This window comes from Monodon monoceros, unplaced genomic scaffold (genome assembly GCF_005190385.1).
Source record: "Monodon monoceros isolate NGI ecotype Baffin Bay Population unplaced genomic scaffold, NGI_Narwhal_1 Super_Scaffold_19, whole genome shotgun sequence".
NCBI classification, from domain to species: Eukaryota; Metazoa; Chordata; class Mammalia; order Artiodactyla; family Monodontidae; genus Monodon; species Monodon monoceros.
In genome coordinates this window covers 12,750,832-12,766,567 of record NW_021703775.1, presented here as the reverse complement: position 1 = coordinate 12,766,567, position 15,736 = coordinate 12,750,832, and the positions used below count along the sequence as shown (strand labels likewise).

The window sequence follows — 15,736 nt, the reverse complement described above, 5'->3', positions numbered from 1 at the left end:
ACCCCTCAGACTAAGCCACTTGTTCACTGCCTCACCAGTGTATTGACAGACACATGTATTAAAGGCCAGATATAACCACTGGTTGGGAAGATTGCTCAGGGCTTACTTCTCAAGGATGCAGAAGGGAATCTGTATGGAGGCCCTTGGGGAAGAATCTGTTTCTTGTCTTTTTCAGATTCTAAAAGCTTCTTCTAGAATGCCCACACTCCTTGGTTTGTGGCCCCCAGTCGACAACACACCACTCCTTCTCTGACCCTCCTGCCTTCCTATTTACTGACAAGAATACTTGTGATTCCATTGGGTCCACTGGGATAATCCAGGATAATGTTCCCTTTTCAAGGTCTTCGCCTTAATCACATCCGCAAAATCCCTTTTGCCATGTGTCACTGGTCTGGGGGGTAGCATGGGGACATCTTTGGAGGCCATCATTCTGCCTAGCACAGCAGTCTTGTTATCAAGCCCTCAGACCAGTCATGCAGACACAGCAGCAAGCCTCTGAGCAGAAGGCTTGGGACTCGCATCCTGATCTCCAGGCACCAGGAGAATGAACCTTCCTTCCCATCCATCACATTGACAGCCATGTCCAACTTACCTTCTTTCCCTTCCGCATTCACCCAGCTTGAACCTACGATGGTGCAGCATTTCCCGACCCACAATGGTTTGCTGGTAAACATTCAGCAACTAGGTTAAGGAGACCCCTGGTTGGTAACGTCTGCTGATTTTTCTCAGTGTAACTGTTCTCACCATGGCCAGTGCCAAGCTCCCGAGCTGTATGTTGAGTCAGGAGCTGGTCCTAGCTGCCTCCAGTACCCCATGCGACCCAGGCCAGGCAGTCGGCCCCTTGCTGGGGCCCTTCTGAACTGGAGAAGGAGTCCCTGCCCTTCTCTGGGAATAAAAGCTCTCGGTCTGTGACCCTAGAGATGCTGGTAGTCAGACTCACTGCTGCCTGGAAAGTTCTGGGAGAACACAGCTGGCATCGAGGGAGAAAAAGGAGTTGACAAGGAGAGAGAGAAGTATTGATGATGTTCTTGTAAGGCTTCGGATCCACTCCTGCTTGACAGTTACATGAGTCAGTGAACTACCCCGTCCCACCTTTAATTTTGGCCTAAGCCCGTTTATGTGGGTTTCTTTTTCTTTTTTAAATTTTAATTAATTAATTTATTGGCTGCGTTGGGTCTTCATTGCTGTGTGCAGGCTTTCTCTACTTGCGGCGAGAGGGAGCTACTCGTCGTTGCGGTGCGCGGGCTTCTCATTGTGGTGGCTTCTCGGGTTGTGGAGCTCGGCCTCTAGGTGCGCGGGCTTCAGTAGTTGTGGCACGTGGGCTCAGTAGTTGTGGCTCAGAGGCTCTAGAGCGCAGGCTCAGTAGTTGTGGCTCACGGGCTTAGTTGCTCCACGGCATGTGGGATCTTCCCGGACCAGGGCTTGAACCTGCGTCCCCTGCCTTGGCAGGCGGATTCTTAACCACTGCGCCACCAGGGAAGTCCTAAGTGGGCTCCTTTGATTCGCAGCTAAAGGAATTCCCATTGTGCTAGTTTGTCTCCATCTTCCCTTCCCTACATTCCTTTTCCACCCTTCTCTGCCCGGCTCTGCGCCCAGGAGGGCTGACTTCTGCTTTCTTGTTCAGCCAGTGGGACGCACCGGCAGGAGATGGGATGGTAGAAGGAGAGAGAGGTGGGTGTTATTCCCCACCACGTTCCCTCTTCCCTGGCCCCTCCCTGCCTAACCAGCGCCTGTTGGGTGGTTCTCGAAGGGTCCCAGCTCTCACTGAGCTCCAGTAATGCTGTCCTCCAGGTTGCCGCTTCAGGCCCATGGGTGGTAATGGTTTTCTGTGGTTGCGGGTCCCTGGGTGCCTCACCTACCCCATAAGCTCCCCTTATTCAAACCACACCTTTGTATATGGTGCTTTCATTAAATTCTCATCAAGAAAACCCTTTTGAGTGAGGCTTATTTCCTGCTGATACATCCCTGACATGTATCTTTCTTTTTAAAAAAAAATTCAAGTATAGTTGATGTACAATATTATATAAGTACAGGTGTACAATATAGGGATTCACTATATAGGGAGTAATTTTTAAAAGTTATACTCCATTTATAGTCATTGCAAATACTGACTGTATTCTCCATGTTGTGCGGTATATCCTAGTAGCTTATTTTATATATAATAGTTTGTACCTTTTACTTCCCCGCTCCTGTATCGTTCCTCCCCTCTGCCTCGTCCCCACTGGTAATCACGAGTTTGTTCTCTCTGTGAGTCTGCTTCTTTTCTGTTATACTCACTAGCTTGTTGCGTTTTGTAGATTCCACATAGAAGTGATGTCATACAGTATTTCCCTGACATATATCTTTCCAATTTACTTCTCACACCTCGTCACTAGATCCCATTGACTCTAATTCCTAAATGTTCGTGAACCTTTCCACTCTGCTCCATCCTCACAGGCACTGCCTTGGTTCAGGTCCCCAACATCTCTTGCCTGGACTATCGCCGCTGTGTCTTCATGGTCTGTCTGTATTCAGCCATGGCCCTCTCTCTGATCCTTGACACCATGGCCAGAATAATTTTTCTACAGTGCATTTAGTACCATGTTCCTCTTGCAGCTGAAAACCCTTCAATGATTCCCTATGGTCTCCAGGGTCAAGTCTAAACTCCTTACCAGAATATTCATGACAGAGACTCTGTGTCCTTCTCAGCCTCATCTCTTGCCAAGCCTCCATTTATACCACACCTCCCTGCCAAGCAAACACACTCAGATGCTTTGAGAGTCGGCTGAAACGTCACTTCCACTGAGACATTTTCTGAGGCAGACAGGCTCTGGTGATTGTACACATCAGGATCACGGCACGGATCATACTGTCGCCATGTGGATTATGGGTTGGTCTCCCTGCTAGACATCAAGTCTCCCAGGAATTACTGTCTCCTCAGAGCTTAGCATTGCCCAGCCCTGATCTGGCTGAATGAGTCTAGGTTGTAGAGAAGATACATGTAATTCCACATCTCTGTGTTTTACTGGTAAGAAATACTAGAAAATCATAGGATGGTCAAGATGCCTCTAGTATATGTAGAAAAAATGGTCTGAATATTGAGTATGAGCTGTTATATTCAACCCCCCAGCCACCCCCCCCAAAATCACTTTCTTTATTCTAATGACAATCAGTTGAAACAACAACAGAAATGTCTACTTTTGTGTGGGTATAGACACCAAAAGTGACTCTTTACAAGTCAATCCGCTGTCACAGGGGAAGAGCCGTCTCTGGTAGTGGGATGCCCACAGGACAGGCGGAGGGAAGAGGGAGGGGTCAGAAGAGACTAGGGGTCCAATTAAAAATAGCTGATACCATCAACAGCCGTTTATTCAATTTATTTAAAGCAGGCTTCGGGCCCAGATTTCTCTAGGCACCTGTACGAAATCCAAATTCAGCATTTAAAGTGAATTCTCCTTTTCAGGCAAAAACATACAAACAACACCTTCCTAAATCCAGAGCTGTTCCCAGTTAGGAGGAGACTTTGGGAAGTTTGTCAGATCCCTAGAGGCTTTGCTGAGGAGAAGACCTTATTTCTACTACTTTCTGCCTCCTGTGTCTTAAGAGTCAAAGAACCTCAGGTGCACCATTTATCAGCTGGGTGGTCCTAAGCAAACCTTGTTTCCTCTCTGTGCTTCATCTGCTCACAGAGGTTAATTTCTCTGGGCAGTAACAGAGCTTCTGCTACTAAAAGTCTAAATGTCAAACCCAACCGCAGTTCCCTAGGAATCCAAGTGGCAATGATGACATGTTTTATTTGCATGGTACTGGCATCATTTCATGGGATCCTTACAAAAGCTATGAGGGAAGGTGTTGTATTGCCCATTTTACAGATGAGAAAACTGAGGTCCAAAATCATGGATTAGTTAACTAGAACCGTGCCTTCAAGCCCACTATTTTTACTTGAAATCGTCTGCTTTTTAAAAAGTCATTGCTCATTTAAAAAAAGTAGTTCCACAAAATTAGTTCCTTGTAAAAGATTCAAACAATAGAAATAATGCAAAAAGCTCTCTTGACCTCCCACCCAATTCCTGTTCCTGCCACAGAAGTCATGGCTATTATCTGGTGTTCCAGCCATCCATGGTCATAGACATATCTGTATATCTATATAAATAGATAATTTTGTTTCGTATTTTAATAAAATTTACATGATATTGTACTGTTGATATTGTTCTGAAACTTACTTTTTTTTTTTTTAATGCTTGGTCTTAGAGATAGTCCTATAACAGTACATATAGATCTACTCGTCCATTTAATCTACCGAAGGTTATTTCAGAGTGTGGCCATAGCACAGTTTATCTGATCCATTTTTTACTGATGGACATTTGTTTCCAGTTTTTGGCTGTTGCATTTTTTATATGCTTCTTTGTGCATGTGTTTAAACACAACTCTAGGGCGATGTACAACAGTGGCATTGCTAGGTGCTAGGAAATTCACATTGAAAATATTAATGGATACTGCTAAGTGGTGCTCCAAATGGGCTGTACCAGTTTACGTCTCCACCGACTGATGGGAGAACCATTCATCACATCCTTGCAAACACTGGATGTGGTCAATCTTTTCACGTTTTACTAGTTTGATTTGTAAAATGATATCTCATCTTACATCCCTCCTCTGTGATTAACAGTGAGGCTAAGCATATTTCATATTGTGAATTCCCTGTATATGTCCTCAACCCACTTTTCCACTGACTTGTTGGTCTTATTGATTTGGGGGAGGTTTTTATATTCTGTCTATTAACCTCTGTTATGTAAGCTACAAATATATTCTCCCACATTATTGCTTCTTTTTGGAAACTGTGTTTACAGTGTCTTTCTTTCATATCAAATTTAAAATTTGTAAGGTGGTAAAATGAATTAATCTTTCCCTTCATGGATGTTGCACCTTGTTTAAGATGGTCTTCTATACTTCAAGTTATTTATCTATCATCACATCTATTTCTAATATTTCACATTTATTCATTTAGCTCTTTAGTTCATCTGGAATTTATTTTGTGAATGGCATATTGTAGTCTCCTATTAGTTGTATTTTCCCCTGTATCTTCCAACTCTGAGTTCTTACTGAAGCTCTGAAGCACTTTCCTTAAGTCTGCCCTAGTTCCTGAAATAATTGTCTCCCATTTTTTCCCCCAAGATCCTGCTCCATATGGAAGGAGGAGGGCTAACATATGGGGAAAACTATAGAGCAAGGAAGGAAGAACTTCATCCAGTAGACTGGTGCAGATAAAAAGCCAGAGAGAGGGAAAGAGTACTTTCAGCTGTGCAGTTTAGGAAGCCTTCTTGGAGGAGGTGGCACTTAAATTATCAGAGAAATGAGAGGTTGTTTAACTCGATTGGAGTGTATATTATAGGAAGGGTGTAAAGCTAGGTAAGGTGGGACAGGACATAATGGAGCAAAGTTCGGCAACCTATGGTCCATGAGTCAGATCCAGCTGCCACATTTTTTTCTTTGGCTGCACTGCACAGTATGCAAGAATCTTAGTTCCCTGACCAGGGATTGAACCCACGCCCCTGCAGTGAAAGCACGGAGTCTTAACCACTGGACCTCCAGGGAAGTCCCCACCTGTTTCTATATGGTGTGCGAGCTAAGAATGGTTTTCCATGTTTAAATGGTTGAAAAAAATCAAAAGAAGAACAATATTTTATGACATAGGCAAATGATATGAAATTTAAATTTCAGTGTTCATAAATAAAGTTTCATGGGAACACAGCCATGCCCACCTGTTTGGGTATTGTTCTGTGGCTGCTTCAGTGCTACAACAGCAGAATTAGGGAGCTGTGGCAGAGCCTGGGTGGTCCACAAAACTGAAAATATTTTCTTTCTGGCTTTTTACAGAAGAAGTTTACTGATCCCTGTTGCAGAGCCTTGAATGCAGGTTGAGGAGTTTGACTCTTTATGTATAAGGCAACGAACTAGGGTGCATTATGATCAGTGCTGTTTTTAGGGAAGATGACAATTTGTGGGGTACAGATTCGCAGGTGAGAGAGAGAGGGAGGGAGATGCCATAGTGGCCCGTGAAACAATACAAGTAACAAGTAACGGGGTTTCAACCCCAAAAGAGGGAAGGTGGGAAAGGTGACAGATTCATTCATTCATTAAAGCATCTTTGTTGAGAGCTTTCTGTGGTCTGGGCACCGTTCTGAGAGCTGAAAGATATAAGGTAGAAATGCCCGAGCTTGGTAGCTCTTTGGGTATGGGAAATGAGCTCTGTGTTCATTTGCTAAGGATGCTGTAACCAAGCACTACCGACTGGGCGGCTCAAACAACAGACATTTATTATCTCAGAGTTTTGGAGGCCAGAAGTGTAAGATCAAGGTGACCAAAGCTACGCTCCTTCTGCAAGAGGTAGGGAAGGATCTGGTCCAGGTCTCTCTCCTAGCTTCTGCTAGTTCCTCGGCTTGTGGTTGCATAACTCGTCTCCACATGGCAGACTCCCTGTGGGTGTATGTGTTCAAAAATTTCTCCTTTTTAGAAGGACACCAGCCATATTGGATTAGGGACCCACCCCACTCCAATGTGAGCTCATTTTAACTTAACTGGCTACATCTGCAAGACTATGTCTGAATAAGGTCACAGTCTGAGGTAGTGAGGGCTAGGACTTCGACATGTGAGTTTTGGAGAGATGCAACTCAACCCGTCACAGCTACAAGAGCCTGGTACAAGGTGCCGTTTGGAGAAATCCCTCTTCTCCCATATTCTGCTTCTGCCCGCAGCATGGAGGGAATTCTACCTGAGATTCCTCTGTCTGCTTCTGGAAGCTTCTCACTCAGCCATCCTCTAGGAGGGAGAATTGTCCCTGGGTGGGCCAGTGCCCGATCTTTTTGTTCATGTCTCCTGGTGGGTGGGGCTGCTGTGAGCACAGCATCCCTTTGCCTGCCCAGTGTTTCTGCTGCCTCTGTCCCGATGGGGGTGACCCAGCACACAGCCCCTCTAGTTCCAGCTCCTTGCCATGTGGCTGGCTGGGACAGCTCATTTCAGGGCTGCTCTACAGATCCAGCCACATCATGCGTCCCTTACAGGGTCACCTGAGTGGGCAGCCTGGGGTCTGCTTTCAGGCTGAGAATCAGACCTGACTCTGTAGGATGGAATGTGAAGATGATCAAGATTTACAAAAATAGAGGTGATCGGCGTTCAATAACCACATCAATGAAAAGAGGAAAATACACTTTTTAAAAACAAAGTTCACTTTATTACATTAATTGTATATACTGAAAGGATATGAAATGCAGACTTGTCTAAATTTTCTTGCTGATTCTCTTGAAGACGATGTCACCCAGTGTCATGGTCTGAAAGCCAGAAAAGACATCATGAAACGCTCATCTGACGTTGAATCGTAAATGATAGTTAAGCCCCCAGTATGCTAACATATGTAGTAATTCAAAGACTCCTCTGTTTTCTATAGGACCAGAGGAAGGGTTGGCAATCTTTTCTAAAATCCCATTGGTCACTTTACTTCCTCACGTGCAGAGTTGTCCTGCCTTTTACTGAATTCCTTCCTACATCAATGACTGTTACAGCAAGACCATCCAAACCAGTCCAATCTGATCCAATTTCTCCAAGTTTCATTGAGCACCTACTATGGACCAAACACGTGTTGAGCACCGAGGACAAGTGTATGGGGAAACACCTGGGCATCCAGCCTGGAACTTAGTAGGTAGTGCATAATTTCCCTCCCAAAGCTGTGGAGCCTATAAAAACATTAGATTCATTGGATCCGTAAGTGTTTGAGTTTTTGAGGGTTGCTCCTTTCTCCCCCAGCCGTTCCCTCCTGCTGATTCTCTTGAACAAGACTATGGAAATGATGTGGGGTGATGTCATCAGGGTGAAAAGGCAGCCCTTTAGTTTCAAGAGCAATGAAATGGAACGGAAAGATCTAGGTTTGAACCCTAGTTCTACAACTCGTTAGCTGGATGACCTTGGACAGGTCAACCTGTCTATTAAGTCCCCCATCCTGCCTCCCTCACAGGAGATGAGAGGAATAGGGGCAATGGAACATAGCAAAGACATTGGCCAGGACTGAGTCCAGGACAGCTTATCTACCACTGCCCTGCAGGTGCCTCTCTCTGCTGTGAATGTGCTGGGGACCGCAGATTTCATGGTTGACCCTCACTCTCTCCCTCGTTGAGGGATTTCTCCCCTTGAGCAGTGTTCTGCCTCTGTTACTCCCCAAAATACAACCTAGGGGCAAGGAAGAGCCGGGGGGACTATCACTGCAGGAGAGACACTGTGCTATTCACCCCCATATGGGGGAGAGGACGTGGCCGACAGCCAGACGCCAAGGGTGACGTGGCACACACAAACCGGAGTGTCAGATCCATAAGCTGCCATGAAATTGCCGAGAATACGATTCTCCTTATAAATGCCCAAAGGGCAAAGGCATTTACTGAGTTCCCTGGGCTTGCAAGGCAGATGGAGGCCTCTGTGTTCATTGGTTAGTGACGCAGAAGGGAAGGGTTATGGCTGACAATTACTGCAACGTCATAAAATAGAAAAAGCAATGAAACAGCCCAACTTTCTGCCAGACCAAGCCTTCCTTGGGCGTGGGCGCTGCGTGCATGGGAAGGTTGCTCCGTGAATCAGAGGACCACAGGTGGGAACGAATGGATTTCTGTCCTCCAGCCCGTGAGCGAGACTTGTGTCCACACCCCAGCAGAGTCTAAGAAGTGTGACCTGTGCTGGTGGCTTTGCATGACGCTGTGTCTCCTACCAGGCTCCTCTCCTACCCCATCCTATTTGGGTGTTGGGGGAGGAAGGGGAGATGAGGCAGGGGATGGCAGTGAGGAAGGAAGGAAGTGGGGGAGGTAGGAGTGGTCGACCCTGACCAGGAAACTGGTGGTGGAAGGACAGCCTGAAGGAACAGGGAGAGGCAGGGAAGCACCAGCTGGGGCCACCACCAGCACATGGGGGGCTTTTGGTGAATTAGAAAAGTGTGCCCCTTCCTTAAGACACCATACTTCTCTATTGGAAAACTGCCTTAACACACTGCACTGGTTTTATTAGAACAAAATGACTTACTAGCATCCATTGCAAGCCAGTAAGAAATGTACAAAGCTCCCCCGTCTACAATAGGAGCTGGCTTCTCCTAGGGTGGTGCAGTGTATCACCGTGGACTGCTGCCCTGTGAGACAGATCCAGCTCAGAGGAACCCTAGCTCTGCCATTTCCTGGCGGTATGATTGCCTCAGTTTCCCCATTAAGAAAATTCAGTGTTGGTGGGAAGATTCGAGATAATGTGTGAAAGCTTCCTGGGCACAGTGGATGCTCAGTAAGTGGTAGCAGAGATTGACCCCTGGCCCCAAGCACGAGAAGCCACAAGTCAGAGTGTCAACTTACGCTGATGGCTGTGTCACCGTTGAATTCAGTCACGGACTTGATGCCTTTGAGAGTTGTCACTAGTTTATTCTCACCTTCCAGCTGAACCACCGCCTGCATAGGACAGAAGGAACGGCCTGGGAGGAAGGGTCTGCGAGGGAGTAAACCTCTCGCTAATGAGGTTGGCTACCCTGCATAGGTCTCTGCTTGCAGCAAACAAACCCTGTTCTCTGGCTCTGAACAGAAGTGAGGTGCATGTAAGAACTGAAGAAAATGGCAGGGCTTCTTTTGCCAGACTTTTCATCTATGGGATGTGATCTAGGAGTCAGCATAAGACCCCTAAGCTGTCTCAAATCAAACACAAATAAAATTGATTCAAGTCGCAATTCTCCAAGCCAATGGAGGGAGGGAGTAGCAAAATTCAAAATCCTGGCCAGTTGGAAGAACACATATTTTTGCTTTGTATTATTTTATACTATTCCTTCTAGCACCTTTATCTTTCCTCTTGCGGTCTCCTTTTCATGCATCCAGGAAGAGGTAACAGAAACCCAGCACGGAGCAGAAGACACTGGCCAATGTTAAAATGTGCCTCCAAAACGGACAATTGTAAAAGGCCTGTGGTAAAACCCATGACAGCCTGCCCCTTACCGTGGGACGTATAAGAGAATTTCCCATCTAAAATTTATCACACATTTCCTGACCTGTAATGTTACATCTAGAGAAGCAGAAATCAAGAGCCATCAGAAGAGGTAAAAAAAAGACCAACAGTTGTGTGGAGACAGATGCACAAAGTTGTCTGGGGTCAGGGGATGTTGGGGGAGAGGAGTGAAGATGGCCACTCAGTGGTACTGGTGGTGCTGGGGTGTGTGGGGTTTCGGACGGAGGAACAGAGGCCCTTTGTGGGGGCCGCCCCCCTGCCTGGATCTCCCTGCCACCGCCTGCCCACCACTCACACATCCCACACCCAGCTCTCATCACACACCTTAGCCACAGCCCAGCAGAGGTGACACCACCCTGCCTGCTGCCTTTGTTCTGGGAAGGGCGACTGTGCCCATTTCACAGATGAGGTAGCAAAGTCTAGGGACTCATTGACCAACCCACAAGGCTTGGTCTGAAGGCCTGCTTTGGTTCTTTGGTGTCGCAGGCACCTCCTTCAGGAAGTCTGTCCCCATGACCACCAGCTCTAGGCTCAGCAAAGCCATTTCCTTTGGCTCATGGATGACCTCAGGGCTCTGTTAGGGGCTTTGCACAGACTGTCACTTGCCCGTTGCTGGGCCTGGGAGATTCTGAGTCTAAGACTCCCGCTCTGGGCCTGGTTCCCCATACCCTCTATATGGGAGAGCTCGGACCCTTGGGCCAGAGCTCCTCCAGAGGGTCGCAGGAAACTGGGAGCTTCCCTAAGAGCTTCTTCCTTAAGAGCTGTCTTTGTCTCTCTGCCTCTCACCCCAGCAGTGGGTTCAGAGATAGGGTATCAGCAGTGGGAATTGTGAGGTGGGAGCGTTGAGGGAGGAAGCCTGGGACCAGGCTCCAGGGAAAGTTCTGGAAGCAGAGGGTGGCTCGAGGGGGCACCTCCTACCTTGACCTTCTCCCCAGTCAGGAATTCTATCTCACACTCCTCCCCCAAGGTGAACTCGTTCTGGATCACTTTGGAGCCAGTGGTGATGGTGAACTTGAAGTGGTTCCCGTTATGCACGACTTCTGACACCCCCTTGATGTCCTTCCCCTTCTGGATGAGGTCATCAGGCATACCTGGTGGAAAGCACTGGAAGTTCAGAGGTGGGCAGAGGTGGGAGCTGCAAGGTCACAAGAGAAACCCCGTGATGTGGAGGGGGAGGGGAGATGCCGTGTTTTCCCGGAGACCCCAGCACTTTCTGGAGTCCTGTGAGCAGTGTGGGTTTTGACCTCTGAAAGGGAAGGTCAGTGGCCTTACCTGGCCTGATCTCATGCACCTGCTATCTTGCCAGTTGGTTTATAAGAAAAACACACCCCTCTGCCCAGGGGAAGCTTTTCTCGGCTGAGCACCTGCTTCTTACTTGCTCTCCCTCTTCGTTCCTCCTACTTTAAAGCCTTCAGACTTTGCTCTTTTGAGTGTAAAGGATTTTGTCCTCCACATTCAGGGGACCATCCAGCTTGTCTCCCAAGCCAGGTCCCCCCCGAGAGTGGAAGGGGAGCTCTGAATAATTATGCCAGAACAGCAGGCACACACCCGGCCTGTGCCTGGCAAACCTATGTCCCCCTATCCTTACCTCCACCTCTGCCATCGAGGCTCCTGAGGAAGATGGACAAGGTGTCCCTTGCCCGGGGACAGAGCTTTACGAATTTCAGAGCATGTCTATGTTGTTACATGAATTGAGCTTCATGAAAACCAGGTGCATTGACAGCGGTGGGGAGGGTCCTGTTGCCCAAGTGAGGGATGCAGGACACAGAGAGGTGTTATGACGTGCCCTACAGGAGAAGGTCCTAGCTCTCAGCTTCCCCGAATCTCCTCCTCTCTTTGCCTCTGCTGTCTTCCCCACCCTCTCCTCTCAGCATCCTTCCTTGTCCCCCTGCCCCTTTGCTCCCTCCCCCTGGAGGACACTCCCCTCCCCTAGCCCCACAGGGGACACCTGCTCATCTCCCAAGACTCAGCCAAGGCTCGCCTTCGCTCCTCCCAAGGCTTCCCTTGATGCCCTCCCAGGACCACCACATCCTCCTGTAAGTGACCCGGTGGGGTGGGGCGAAGGGATTTTAAATGTGTCCCCGGGAACTAGAGCCGGCTTCAAATCCCAGCTCAGTTTGGGATTACTACCTGTGTGACCCCGGTTGGGATTACTTCACCTTTCAAGGCCTCAATTGCCTCAATTATAAAATGGGAAAAATAATAGTAGCCAACTCAGAGTTTGAGGCATTAACAGGATGTTGCCTGTTCAGGGCTTAGCATGGGGCCTGATACTGAGTCAGCACTCAGGACACATTAGAGCATGCTTGATTGCATTTATTTCTTCTCTTTTTCTCTAAATTGTGACCTTGGAAACGTGGCTCATTGTTATCTGTCTCCGTGGTATCTGCCCAGCACAGCACTCATCTCAGCATGCGGTTGGCCTTGAATCAAAGTTTGTTAGAAGAATGAATAAATGGGGCTTCCCTGGTGGCATAGCGGTTAAGAATCTGCCTGCCAGTGCAGGGGACACGGGTTCGAGCCCTTGTCTGGGAGGATCCCACATGCTGCAGAGCAACTAGGCCCGTGAGCCACAACTACTGAGCCTGCGCGTCTGGAGCCTGTGCTCTGCAACGAGAGGCCGCGATAGTGAGAGGCCCGCGCACCGCGATGAAGAGTGGCCCCTGCTCGCCGCAACTGGAGAAAGCCCTCGCACAGAAACGAAGACCCAACACAGCCAAAAATAAATAAATAAATATTTTAAAAAAAGAATGAATAAATGAATGAACGAGTGAATGAACAGGGTCACACAATGAGGTACCAGTAGAGGTGGCTTCAATCCAGATCAGACCCTAGTTCAGTGCTATTTCCACTTGCCTAAGGCGTAGCCTTGCGCAGGGAGGACTAGCATGCGCTTCGAAAGTAACAGAACAGGACCCCTGGTCTGTGTAAACTTGGACCGCTCCTCGCATCCAGACCTCAGGACCCCAAAGGGCCACCACGTGTAGGACCAGACCGTCATGGCCATGGCCCCCAGCCTTGGCCCAGCACTCACCGACTGCCTTCATGAAGGTCTCGAAGTTTTCCTGGCTCTGCACTTGGTACTTGCCAGAGAAGTTCATGGTGGCGACGAAGCTCCCTTCACAGCTGAGTCAACAGCTCTGCTGGCAGGGCTGCCAGCGTGGGCTGATTTATAGGGGGCTCCTTCCCCTTCAAATGTAGGCCATAGGTCAGCCGCTGTCGACTCCTTTATGGCCAGGTTCAAACATTAACTCCTGAGAGCAATGGTCAACGATTAAAAAAAACCAGGTTGGGCACAGCAGTGATTTGCTCCAATTCAGCAAAACTTGATGAGTGCCAATCAGGTGCAAAGCCCTATGGCTCTGCAGACTTTAAGGTGCTGCTATCCCATGAAATGTGTGTGCGCGTATGTGTATGCATACATACCTACACACGCATATATGTGTGTGTGTGTGCATGTGTATATGTATGTATACGTGGAGATGTGTATGTGTACGTGTGGATCCAGATTTAGACACTCAGAAAAATACCAAAGAATCCCTTTAATCTCAAAACCTCACCTTAGTTACCTTATGATCTCTTCTCATCTTTATTGTCACCCTAAGTTAATTTTTACCAAGTTGTCATCAGTCCCTAGAGCTGCTTTGTATTCTGGGAATTCCTCACAGGCTCCTCCACAGTCCAAATCAATCTCCTTTTGGCGACTTTCCTGGTGATGCAGTGGTTAAGAATCCACCTGCCAATGCAGGGGACACGGCTTCGAGCCCTGGTCCGGGAAGATCCCATATGCCGCAGAGCAACTAAACCCGGGCGCCACAACTACTGAACCTGCGCTCTAGGGCCCGTGAGCCACAAATACTGAGCCTGCGAGCCACAACTACTGAAGTCTGCGTGTCTAGAGCCTGTGTTCCGATACAAGAGAAGCCACTGCAATGAGAAGCCTGCTCGCTGCAACTAGAGAAAGCCCGTGTGCAGCAAGGAAGACCCAACACAGCCAAAAAAAAAAAAAATCTCCTTTTGGAAGTGTGAAAGGGTACCTTTACACCAGGTGTGTGGAGATTGAGATGCATTTAATTAGGCAGGGACAAGATAGGGGAAGGAAGAAGGTAGGACCTGTTGGACCCCCTGAACCTGTCGGGGTGCTCATGCCTCTATGTTGGCTTTCACGGGGCTCCCCCTGCCCTTCTGTCCTTCTCCCCCTGGTAGCCTCCTCTATGAATCCTCTGGGCTCAGAGAACACTTTGCAAGTACCTATATTGTCATTCCTACTGGGATTATTTCTCTCTGCCTTTTTTTCCTCTGTACTTCTTCCTTGGTATTCCCAACACTGGCACGTAGTAGATGTCCAATTAATGATGAGTCAGCAAATAAAAACGGTCAGCAGATAATGAGGCCACGGTGTTTCTCGTTAAACAAAAACGAGAGATACAGAGTAGTCAGATTGGGCAGGGCTGGGCAGCCAGGAGATTAGTGTGTGTGTGTGTGTGTGTGTGTGTGTGTGTGTGTGTGTGTGTGTGTAAGAGAGAGAAAACATGACAGGATAAGGGAGAGAGGGTGAGGGAGCCCGGGGTCTGTGTTTAGTGAGGCTGAGTTGATGAGGCAGCGGGGCTGTTCTGGGCAGGAGACTGAGAGAGACACATCAGTTGCATCCTTCTCCCTCCTGGATGATGGGGAGGAGACAGAGCAGTGCAGCAGGCAGAAAGGAGAGCGGCCAGCAAGAGGGTGTGGGGTGACCGAGTCACTAAGGCATCCCCAGTGGCAGGGAGGCAGGCAGGCTTCTAGGAAGGCTGGTGTTGAATTTGAAACTGCCAAGTGAATCCCCATCCATCTTTCTTCAGTTCTCTCCCCAGCTACTTCCATGCTTCAGTAAAGCATAACCCATGAATCAATAGATGTGCAAGAGGAAAATGATGGGCTGAGTTTCATTTCTGGGTTGATGTAATGCAGCCAAGACAGCACACTGAAAACAGTGCCAGGAAGCCGAGTGGCCATGGGGTGCATTTTCCCCAGGGATCCCCCTAAATCCTAGGTTGGGCTTTAGAGGAATTCAAACTAATTTTGTCCAAATCCCAGAGTACCATCTAATCCCTGCTGGCATCTGGGTTACGTAGGGTAACGCACTGGCTAATAGCTGACGTGTGTCTGCCTAATGACTGTGCGCTGGTTGACCCCCGGGCTAAATTCAAGTTATACCTGAGACACCCCCCAATCCCTCCCCGCTATCAAGTGCTCTATCTGGGAGGATCTACTAGCAGTGCCCTGGACACAGCACGCTCTCTCAGGCAGCCACTGCCTGCCCAACACCCCTCCTCGGGTACAGGGTTGCCTGGTATATGAATTCCACATCCAGACCCTCTCCCCTTGACCATGGATGTCAAATGACACAACCCACAGTACTGCTCATTGGGCTCTAAGGTGGCTAGGGGGACAGAGCATCATAAAAGGTTCTCCATAGGGCAGGATGGCACCAATCCCAGAGGCCTCTCAGGAACCCTGGACCCTTTTCTGGTGTCCGAGGAAGAGCAGTGCCTGTGAAATGACTCCCTGCAGACCCTTCTGCCTGCCCTGCCCTTCCTGCTTCTCCGTCCAGGCAGTGCCTGGTATGACCAGCTCAGAGGCTGGTCAAGGGGCTAGCACAGCCGTTGGAGACTTGACAGCTCCCATGGCAAAGGGACAGCCTCCTCTTGGCTAGATTGTGTGTGGTGTGTGTGTGTGTGTGTGTGTGTGTGTGTGTGTGTGTGTGTGTGTG

The 15,736-nt window shown here is 48.4% G+C and overlaps 1 protein-coding gene across 1 annotated transcript; it reads right to left on the bottom strand.

Annotated features, from left to right (window-relative positions):
- Positions 1 to 7,189: 7,189 nt before the first annotated feature.
- Positions 7,190 to 13,141, bottom strand: FABP1 (fatty acid binding protein 1). Its single transcript, XM_029232206.1, has 4 exons — positions 13,022 to 13,141; positions 10,906 to 11,078; positions 9,351 to 9,443; positions 7,190 to 7,304 (listed from the first exon to the last, which is right to left on the bottom strand). Exons 1-4 carry the CDS (start codon positions 13,086 to 13,088, stop codon positions 7,254 to 7,256), a joined length of 384 nt encoding a protein of 127 aa, XP_029088039.1. The 5' UTR covers positions 13,089 to 13,141; the 3' UTR covers positions 7,190 to 7,253.
- Between the last annotated feature and the right edge of the window lie 2,595 nt (positions 13,142 to 15,736).

What these genes read in the sequence shown, in the direction of transcription:
- FABP1 (XM_029232206.1), bottom strand. Translation starts at nt 13,088, where the DNA reads ATGAACTTCTCTGGCAAGTACCAAGTGCAGAGCCAGGAAAACTTCGAG. An exon ending in GACCTTCATGAAGGCAGTCG is followed by an intron (nt 11,079 to 13,021) that starts GTGAGTGCTGGG and finishes GCTTTCCACCAG; the next exon opens with GTATGCCTGATGACCTCATC. An exon ending in TGACTGGGGAGAAGGTCAAG is followed by an intron (nt 9,444 to 10,905) that starts GTAGGAGGTGCC and finishes TGTCCTATGCAG; the next exon opens with GCGGTGGTTCAGCTGGAAGG.